The 11038-nt window shown below is 49.6% G+C and overlaps 1 protein-coding gene across 1 annotated transcript; it reads right to left on the bottom strand.

The window, feature by feature from the left end:
- Positions 1–419: 419 nt before the first annotated feature.
- Positions 420–7775, bottom strand: PSMD8 (proteasome 26S subunit, non-ATPase 8). The gene is made up of 7 exons (XM_047837107.1): positions 7398–7775; positions 6313–6385; positions 6092–6194; positions 4145–4310; positions 3032–3132; positions 1719–1830; positions 420–977 (listed from the first exon to the last, which is right to left on the bottom strand). Exons 1-7 carry the CDS (start codon positions 7758–7760, stop codon positions 840–842), a joined length of 1056 nt encoding a protein of 351 aa, XP_047693063.1. The 5' UTR covers positions 7761–7775; the 3' UTR covers positions 420–839.
- Between the last annotated feature and the right edge of the window lie 3263 nt (positions 7776–11038).

Genomic DNA, 11038 nt, shown 5'->3' with positions numbered 1-11038 from the left:
CGGAGGTTCCATTGATCCAGCATCCGGACTGATGGACCCAGAGGTGAGACATTTGCATTACCCTTAACCCCATGAGCTCCATTTGAGCTGATCGGTGCCAAGTTCAGATGTTCAGCACAAATCACTCTAGAAAGCAGGGGTGATCATTCCGTTTTTACAGCAGGGAAAATGGACTCTGGAAGACTTTGTTGAAAATCCCACATCCCACAAATGGCTCAGCCAGATTTGGACTCTGCCTTAAAATACCTTCTCGAGAACTTCAAGGCAGGAGATACAGGCTGGGGGCGGTACAGGAGGTCGTAAGTCACAGCACTGGCTCAGGAAGGGTGGGAACCAGGGCAATCCCAGGCCAGGGCCCACACCAATGGTTCCACAGAGGTCTCAAACTGGTAGCCCACAGACGGGTTCCATTTCATAGGTCATTTAACAAACTGGTTTAATTAGTTGCAAACATTTTTAAAATTGTGATGCTTCACCCCCTTCGCTGAAAAACTCGAGCCTTAGCTTGGCCTCCCTGTATGTCCACAGCTGGCTACTACAGTCCCTCTGCCTGGGACCGGGGCTCCTTCTGCAACTGGGCCCCTGCAGTGGGCAGCTGTTTTGAAACCCTGAGCAATGGCCACTGGACAGAGGCTGACCCAACAGAGGGTTATCTCAGACCCCAGTGGGCCCCCAAACTTCTAAATTCTTCAGAGATGAGGAACTTGTCTCTCCATCATTCCGCCCGGGGAGACAAGGGCCTGGAAGAGACAATGTCAATCCACCTTTATTGGGGGGGAACCCTGCACTGCAACTGCTTTAAATAACGTAAGCCCTGCCCCACCCCAGCCCCTGATGGCTCAGACGATCATCTCCAGCTGCCGGGCATACTCGATGACCTGTTTGGCCAGTTCCGTGGAGGGGATGGTGGTATCTTCTGGCTTCTGCTGCTGGCTGGCAAAACTGTAGTAGTTGTTGAGGCCCAGAACCCACCCTCGCTGCAGAAAGGGAAGGATGACAGATGGGTGGGGTGATCACACAGGCTCCCTCCCCACCCCATAGAGCCAGCACGAACCGACATGGGCCTGCTGGTACTCTACCCTACTCTGCTCTACTCTACCAACCTACTCCACCCGCACAACTCTAGACAGGTAACTTCACCTCTCTGTGCCTCCGTTTCTCCATGTTTGAGAGACGGACTCTGATCACACACCTCCCCGGGTCTGCTATGAGGATTCAGTGAATCAACACCTCTAAAGCACGGAGAAGTGTCTGGCCCAGAGTAAACGATCACTAAAGATCAGTTGTCACCATTGTTCGAGTTCATTTCCACCTCTTCCGCTCTGCTCTTGACCCTGCTCAGTGACCGGGGTCAGTACACCACATGCATAAACCATCTCCAGGGGCACTGCTCCTGCATAAATACCCCAGGCCAAGTGAGGCAAAGTCTAGTGGAGAAAAGCTGCAACCTCCAAGGAATTCTGTTAAGGACAACAGCTCAACAGGTATCATGTGTCCACCTCCACCTCATGCCAAGTGCTGTGCTCATCCCACATGCTAAATTCTAGCTCCACTCTACAGATCAGGAAACTGAAGCTCAGGGAAGTTCAGCAACCGGCCTGAGGTCACACAGATGGATTTCGACCTCAGCAATCCTGCTCCAGTGTCCCTCTAGGCCATCCCACCCTGCTGTGAGCACACCCCTGACCCCACGGCCCCTTGCCCTATACCCCAGCCACCTTCTTGGCGTAGTCCGTCATCTTTTTGGGTGTGTTGAAGAAGAGGATCCGGGTGGCCTCAGTGAAAAGGATTTTCTCATAGGCCTTCTCGATGCACCCAGCAATCTCATCCCTGGGGAAAGATGAGACTCTCATTACTGGGCACAGACAACTCTCCAGGCCTTGTCCTCCCCGGCCTGACACGTGTGAGCTCTGACCCTTCAGTTCAGCACTGATGGCTGGAACGTGCTACCTGCCCCGTTTAATCAAGGCTTGGAGAGGGGGAGTAGCTTGACCAGAATTGCAAAGCCAGGGCCACAATAGGGTCCAGAGCTCTCAGACTCCTGGGCCCACACTCTGAATCCCACTCTCAGCCATGAGGACTTCAGACTGTCTGAAACCCAGCCTGGGATTCACGTGAGAGGATCTCTTTACAGAACGCCCCCCCACCCCCACCCCACCCAACACACACACACAAGGGTGCTGTACCCCATTTCTAGATCTGATCCTGAGAGGGTTCCCTGCTACCACTGTTAAGAGGTACCAAGATCAACACTGAAGTAGAAAAACAGCCAAGGATCAAATCACTGAAGTGAAAGGAGGGGTCAGCGCCGGGGCAAAAACAGTGACAGGGAGCGTATGCATCCATTTCCGAGGCATTTTATCTCCCAGACCAAGTGGCAGGTAAGCAGACACTCATTATGTCACTCCCTGTTCATTCTGGAGAGCCAAAATATTAATTGCAAACAGCTTAAACTCATTAAATCCCCTCTTCACTCCCACCACATCTCTGGGCTTGGTTTTGCCATCCAAGAAATGGAAACCCAGCTCAGTCTGGCACTTTGCCTCCATGAACTAGCTCCACCACCACCTGGACCCTTTTATTCCTCAAGGCACATGGAAATGTCGGCCCACCCGCCCGTGTGATGTGTCTCGTGCACGCAGCAACCCCTGAGGGGCTAGTGGGACTTCATGGCCCCTTTCCGAGGAAGAGGAAACCGAGGGTTCCACGGTTTAGGTGATCTGAGGTGAGGTCACATGCCTCGCGGGCTGGAGCACTTCTACGACAGGCTTGCTTCTCGTCTGCCGAGCGCTGGCCGGGTGCCAAGCCCCCCCCCCGGGATCTGACACATATGGGCACGTGGATTAACGGCCCAGAGTAAAACGAGGGCTGTTTTCCACAATCTCACGACAAGTTCCCGTTCACAGAAAAGGAGAACCGATATGCCCAGCTTCCCCAGGTCACAAATGGCCAGAATGGGATTCAACCTGGGGCCTTCTGACTCGAGTCCGAGCTCTTTCTGAACCTCACAGGACCCTGGCCCCTCACGCACCTGATAGTGTCAAGCAGGATGTCAATGAAGAAAGTGTAGCTCTCAGCAGGGATGTTGCCTTTGGCCAGGAACACCTTGTTATAGCTGCCCTCCATCAGGTACTGTAGAGGTGGGGGTGGGCAGGAAAAGAGGATGAGGAAGAGGTAGCACAGAGGGCTACCAGCTGAGGCCCCACCATATCCCCAGTGCCTTCCTAATCCCCTCTGCCAGAACACCCTTTGCCATACAGTCATGCATTCCCCAGGCAGACTGGACGCGTCCTCTTCCAGGAAGCCTTCCCTGGTTTGTACATGTACACACACGTACACACACGTACACACACGTACACACACACACATTCCTTCTCCAACCTGCCTTGGACTGGTAGCTAATTATCTTATCTATCCTCCAATCACAGGAGAGACAGAGCTGGATCCACCCCAAGCTCATTCCTCCACTCCTTTGCTCTGGCTGTGCTGCCGGCCATAACTGCTCTCTCTCCCATCCTCCCCACCAACCCCAACAAAATCCTCCCATGAGACCTCAGCTCTAGGAACTCCTTCCTAACCTCAGGTACTAAGACTCTCCCCTGACCATGCTCAGCTTGTTCTAGAAATACTGTCCTCTGCTTTCCCTCAGTCATGCCAGGCATGTTTCTGCCTTTGGACCTTGGACTGGCTGCTCCCTCTACCAAGACCACTTTCCCCCCAGATGTCCGTATGATTGGGTTCTTCACCCCTTTCAAGTCTTCCTCGAATGTCACCTTTTCAGCAAGGCCTTCCCTGACCACCTTATTAAAAAATTCACCCATGCTCCGACTCACCACCCTCCTTGCTACTTTTTCTTCATAGCACTTAACACCTGACCACATAAATTAATCTTTTTAAAAAAATATTTTTATGTACTGTCTGCTTCCTCATCTGAATGTCATGCCCACCAGATCATGGATTTCAGCCTGTTCTGCTTGCAGTGGTCTGAAAACCAACCCAGCACATGGCTGGGGCTCAGCAGCTGTGGACAAATGAGCAAATGAGCCAACAACAGGTGAACCCTGCCCATTCCTCCAGGAAGTCTTCCCTAATGTCTGTGCCTGCACCACCACCTTCACACCTGCCCCTCCCATTGCCCCCTCACCTGCTCCAGGGACACAGGATGCTTGATGTACACATTGGTTTGGATGTCCTTGGCAGGCAGCCTCTCCAACTCCGTGTGGAACTCAGCCACCCGGTTCTGGGACAGCAGGAAGAGGAGGTTGAGGCCCAAGAGCTGGTGCATGTAGGCTGACTCGGGGAGCTGCTCCCTGTGGACCAGGGTGGGGGAAACAAGGTAAGGAAGGCTTAAGTGCCTCGGAGCCCCGCCTACTCTAGGCTCCAGGGACCCTGATGATGGCCCTGTGCTGTCTCCTTGGAGAAGCATCAGGGCCTTGGTAGATGAAACTGAAGCCCAGAGAGGCATGAAGTCACAAGCCATATGGGCCCAAGCAAGTGACTTTACTTCAGTAAAGTGACTTGGCCTCAGTTTCCCTAACCGTAAAATGAGTACTACCACAGCATCCATCTCATAGAAGGTGGGTCAAACGAATAAGGGTTAAGTGGATTAAAAGACTTAATCCAAGTAAAATATTCAGAACAGTACTTGGCTACAAGTAAAATGATCAGAACAGTACTTGGCTAAAATAAATATTGTGTGAGTGTCAGCTACGATTATGATATTAAGAATTATCATTCTTCCTTTGGGGGGAAAATGAGCCTTAGGAAGGTGAAGTCATTTGCACAAGACCACATAATCAGGAAGTGGTAAAATGACTTTCAAACTCAGGTTTGCCTGACTTCTGATGTCAAATTCTTTTTTTTTTTTATTACTTTTTTTAAGTTCATTTATTTTTGAGAGAGAGGCAGAGCGCAAGCAGGGGAGGGACAGAGAGAGAGGGAGACACAGAATCCAAAGCAGGCTCCAGGCTCTGAGCAAGCGATCAGCACAGAGCCCGACGCCGGGCTCGAACCCATGAAATGCGAGATCATGACCTGAGCTGAAGTTGGACACCCAACCAACTGAGCCACCCAGGTGCCCCTCCCTTTTAAGTTTATTTATTTATTTTGAGAGAGAGTGCAAGCAGGGGAGGGGCGGAGAGAGAGAGGGGGAGAGAGAGAGAGAGAATCCCAAGCACGCTCTGAGCTGTCAGCGCAGAACCCAACGCGGAGCTTGATCCCACGAACAGCGAGATCATGACCTGAGCTGAGATCAAGAGTCAGACACTTCACTGACTGAGCCATCCAGGCACCCCTGATATCAAATTCTTCATCATTAATCCACTCAGGCACCATTGAGTTAAAAATCATTTAAGTTTTATATTCAACACATATCCAGCAAATCCCTGCTCTACGCCCAGCCTCATGCTAGGCAGTACTGGAACATAGCAGTGACCAAAATCCCTCTGCTTTTAGGAGTCCAGTGGGAGAGACAGGTGCAGGATGTGGGGGCGGGGGGTGGGGGGGGAGAGCAAAGTCAGAGGGGTCAGGGCTGATACAGCATCGGAGGCCACAGGAAAGAGTTTAGTCTGGAGCCTGAGGGCTATGGAAAGCCATCACAGGTTCCAAGTAGGGGACTGACACTGGTCAAAATTTAGTATCACAAAGATCCTACTGGCTGCCATGAGGGATGAATCCAAGGGGGCAAGGCTGGAGCCAGGGCAGGTGAAAGATGACAGGAGCGGGCAGTGGAAATGTAGTGTGGGAATGTGGAGAAGGGAACAGATTGGAGGCCAACAGAGACTGGAAGGTACAATCCCAGGATAAGGACCTCCAGGGCAACCACCTGACCCTGCAGCCTCTGGAGACACAGCTAGGCAAACAGGGAGTTCCCGGGTGAAGGAAGATGACCTGAGTGGCTGGACCAGCAGCGATTTAAAAAAGCACCTGCATGGCTCAGTCAGTAGAGCATGCACGACTCCTGATCTTGGAGGTTGTGAATTCAAGCTCCACAAGGGGTGCAGAAATTACTTAAAATTAAAAAAAAAAAAAAAAAGCAGCCTACCATATAACTCCCTGCCCCCACCCAACGAGGGGCAGGACCCATCCTCACTTGTAATCAAAGTAGTAGCATTTGAGCTGGGCCATGTAGCGTTCGAAGGAAGGGATGTCCTTGCGCAGGATGCTCCACTGGGCCCCAATCTCCAGAATGTCACCTGTGGGGAGACAGAGCAGGCTCTCAGGGGGTGACAGAGTCCCTCTCCTGACCACCATTCCTCCCATCAGCACCACTCCCCCCCCCCCCCCCCCCCACCAACCCCAGTTGACACTCACGGGCCAGAATGAGCTGCTGTTTGGTCAGTTTGGTCCCTGTGGTTGGCAAGAAGTTGAGCTCCAGCAGAACCAGCTGACAAGGAGAGCAGGGAAAGAAAACGATGGGACTGCAAGAACAGGTTACTTACATTTTCTAAGCCTTAGTTTTCCCACCTAGGAAATGGAGCTAATCATCATCCCTGACTCATAAGGTTGTTGTGAGTTTTAAAGGAGGAGTCAGTCCTCAGAACGCACTCAGAACAGGGCCTGGGCACACGGAGTGCCCATTTAGGAGGACCTCATGTTACAATTATGAATAGCTCCACTAGGTAAACAGGAGACATACTCCATGCCCGACTCAATGGAATCAAGGGGGTGGGGGGACACTAGCACCTTCAGTTCTTGTTAGACCTTTCCCACATCCTATCAACTCCCATCCACCCTCAGATCCACACCAGGGAGGGAGGGGAGCCAACATCCCCCCCATAGTCCAGCCCACATCATTTCTTATCCGACACACCTCCCTCAGGGACTTGGTCCAGCCCACAATACTTGTACTCTTTCACAAACACGGTTGGTCTGAAGCACCCTGGGCACCATTCTGGTCCTCTTCTTTAAGAATCTTTTTTCTAGGTTCAGTCCTGTCTTCAAAACTCAGCTGCTCCCTCCCATCCCCACAGATGCGTCCCTAACCTCCAGATCTCTGATCCTGACTTGGTCTGGTCTAACCATACACCCCTCATCTCAGGCTTCCTTCATCACCCTGTCCGGTCCTCATTCCCCACTTGCTTTCGTCAAGAACCCACCCGCCCCCGCCATGAGAAAAACCCCGGTACTCTCAGCTAGGCCTCCAAACACCAAAACATTAACCTTTCACTCGCTTGTACCAAAACATTTCCATCACACCTCCCCCCCCCCTCCCCCCCCACTGTGGGGCCGTATTTGATCCGTTCCAAGCCTCTCTCACTTCTTCACCCCTGTAAGCCCGCACTTTGGCAGTTCCGAATCCTTCACCCTACTGGATCCCCCTGCCCGCCCTGGTCTCGCTCACGGCCGGGAACTCGGCTGGGTCTACACCCCTCGTAGAGGCCCACGCCGAACCCTACCTTGAGACGGCCCAGCTCTTCACCGCACTTGCTAAGATTGGGGCTTTTGCGGTTCCACTCGCCCTTAAGTTGCTCGTACATGCCGGCCGCGACCTGCAGGACTGCGCCCGAGGCCGCCGCAGGCCCTGAGCCCGAGGCGCCGGGCGACCCGTTCACCGCCGCGGCCGCCATCTTCCGTGATGCGGCAAACCTCCTCCGCGACTTACGGCAGCGACGCCTAAAGCCTCTCGCCCGGCGGAAGTGGGGCCGAAAGGTGGAGCCCAGAGCCGGGGGCGGGGCTACGGCTGCCGGCCCCGCCACGCCGCGGTTAGCGTTCAGTCGCTCTCGGGGCGGTGCCCTTGGAGCCCGGCCCTTAATGAACATGTCAGTCAGAGCTCCGCCTCTGCTGTCATTCAAGATGGTGACCGGAAGTTCGCTCCTGCCCTAACTGACAATGGCCGCGGTCGCAACGACGCCCCCACAGGCCGTAACCAATATGGCTGCACTGGCTTCAGCCCGGGCGTTCCGGACCCTGCTTTTCGGTCTTCAAGGTTCCACCTTCACAGAAGCTCCTCTGAGCCAGGAGGGGGCGATGGTGGAGCTCTGTGCCATCATTTCCATTTTATAGATGGTAGCATCACTGCTGCTAGACCTTGTAGCTTCTTTTTCCTGCCAGTTTGCTAAGGGATAAGCACTAGATTTTGTTGCTTTAGTTTGTATTAACATACTAATGAAGTTGAGCATCCTTCCTGTTTATTGAACATTTGGATTTCCTCTTTGAAATTTTTTTAAACACTTCTTTTTTTAAGTTTATTTATTTTTGAGAGAGAGAGAGCACAAGCACAAGTGGGGAGGGGCGTGGGGGGGTGGGGGAGAGACTCTGTCAGTGCGGAGCCAGATGCAGGGCTTGAAATCCTGAACTCCGAGATCATAACCTGAGCAGAAGTCGGTAACTTAATGGACTGAGCCACCTAGGAGCTCCTCCTTTTTGAAATTTTTGGTGTGGTCCTTTTCCTATAAGTTTTTAAGTACTTCTGTATATTGCAGATAAAACCTTTTGTCTGTTGCGACTATTTTTTGGTCTATTGTTTATTTTCTGAATATACATTTTTTACTTATCTTTTGCTATGCAATTTTTTAACTTTATTTTTGAGAGAAGAGAGAGTGTACCAGTAGGGGAGGGGCGGAGGGGGGGGGAGGTAGAGAGAATCTGAAGTGGGCTCTGTGCTGATAGCCCAGAGCCCAACATGGGGCTCAAACCCACCAACTGTGAGATCATGACCTGAGCTGAAGTTGGGGTGCTTAATTGACTGAGTCACCCAGGTGCTGCGCTATGAAAAATTTTTATTTGTCCTTTTACTTATTTTTTTATAAATATTTTATTTCTAAGTAATCTCTATACCCAATGTGGGGCTCGAACTCAGAACCCTGAAATCAAGTGTCACATGTTCTACCACCTGAACCAGCCAGGTACCCCTTAATTTTTTTTTAAGTTTATTTTATTTTATTTTTTTTTATTTTATTTTTGGGACAGAGAGACACAGAGCATGAACGGGGGAGGGGCAGAGAGAGAGGGAGACACAGAATCGGAAACAGGCTCCAGGCTCCGAGCCATCAGCCCAGAGCCCGACGCGGGGCTCGAACTCATGGACCGCGAGATCGTGACCTGGCTGAAGTCGGACGCTTAACCGACTGCGCCACCCAGGCGCCCCTATTTTTTATTTTTGAGAGAGAGCACAAGCAGGGGAAGTGCAGAGAGAGAGAGGGGAACAGAGGATCCGAAGCGGGCTCTGTGCTAACAGCAGAGAGCCGGATATGGGGCTGGAACTCACAAACTGTGAGATCATGACCTAAACCAAAGTCAGGTCACTCAACCAACTGAACCACCCAGGCGCCCCATTAATTTGTATTTTTATATAGTCAATTTATGTAACTATTCCTTTGTGACTTTTGTATTTTCTATCTTGCTTAGGAGTTCTTCCCATGCCAATGTAAAACAAATATTCTCTAATTTTTCTTTTACTAAAATAATTGTGTTTTTCCACATGTAATTTTGATTAATCTTGAATTCACTTTTGCTAATGGTGTGAAGTAGGGATTTAAATTTGATTTCATCTTCATAGTCAATTTTTCTAGAACTGTTTGTTAAATAAACCATTGCTTTCCCACCAAAATGAAAGACATTTGTGTCATATTAAAAGCTCTTCAATAATCTCTTAAATCATCAATATTTTAAGTCATCTGTTATATTCTATTGCTCTATATTTATCCTTGGTAAATACCATTATATATATATATATATATATATATATATATATATATAATTGAAGTGAAAATCACATAAATAAAATTAGCCCTTTTAAAGTGAACAGTTCAGTGCCATTTAGTACATTCACCACGTTGTGCAAATACCACCTCTATCTCCAAAATATTTTTGTCACCGCAAAAGGAAACACCATGTCTCTTAAGCAATTTCTTCCAATTCCCTACTTTTTCCTTGCCCCTGGTAACCACCAATCTGAGTTCTGTCTCTGTGTATTCACCTGTTCCAAGTAGTTTCTATAAATGGAGCCATTTGATGTGTGGCCTTATGTATATGGCTATTTTCACTTAGCCTTTTTTTTCATGTTCATAGATGTTGTAGTATGTATCTGTATTTCATCCTTTTTATGGCTGAATAATATTCCATTGTATGGGTATACCACTATTTGTTTATCTATCCTTCCATTGATGAATATTTGAGCTGTTTTCACTTTCTGGCTTGTGAAAAGTGCTGATGTGAACAAACATGTACATGTACTTGTTTGACAGCGTGTTTTCAATTCTTTTGGGTGATAAACCTAGGAACGGAACTGCTGGATGATATAGTAATTCTATGTTTAACTTTTTGAGGAACCACCAAACTGTTTTCCACAGCAGCTGAACCATTTTACTTTCCTACTACCACTGTACAAGTGTTCCAATTTCTCCATGTCCTTGCCAACCCCTGTTGTACCTGTTATTTAAATTATTATAGACATTTGGGACACCTGGGTGGCTCAGTCGGTTGGGTGTCCGATTTTGGCTCAGGTCATGATCTCACTGCTCATGGGTTCAAGCCCCATGTTGGGCTCTGTGCTGATGGCTCAGAGCCTGGAGTCTGCTTCAGATTCTGTGTCTCCCCCTCTCTCTGCCCCTCCCATGCTCGTGCTCTGTCTCTCTCTGTCTCTCAATAATGAATAAATGTTTAAAAAATTAAATTATTATAAACATCCTAATGGGTATGATGAGATATCTCACTATGGTTTTTTTTAAGATTTTATTTTTAAATAGGCTCCACACCCAACGTGAGGCTCAAACTCACGACCCTGAGATCAAGTGTCACATGCTCTAAGGACACTTGGGTGACTCAGTCGATTAAGTGTCCAACTTCAGCTCAGGTCATGATCTCGAAGGTCACGAGTTTGAGCCCCACATCAGGCTCTGTGCTGACAGCTGAGAACCTGGAGCCTGCTTCGGATTCTGTCTCCCTCTCTCTTGCCCCTCCCCCACTCACACTCTGTCTCTGTCTCTCTCTCTCTCGAATTAAAAAAAAAAAAAGAACAAAGTTGGAGGACTTATACTTCCTAATTCAAAGCTGCAAAGCTAGAGTAATCAAAACAGCATGCTGGTGGAGCCTGATG

This window comes from Prionailurus viverrinus, chromosome E2 (assembly GCF_022837055.1).
Source record: "Prionailurus viverrinus isolate Anna chromosome E2, UM_Priviv_1.0, whole genome shotgun sequence".
NCBI classification, from domain to species: domain Eukaryota; kingdom Metazoa; phylum Chordata; class Mammalia; order Carnivora; family Felidae; genus Prionailurus; species Prionailurus viverrinus.
Note: the sequence above shows the minus strand (reverse complement) of the source record. Positions and strands in the feature narration are given on the sequence as shown.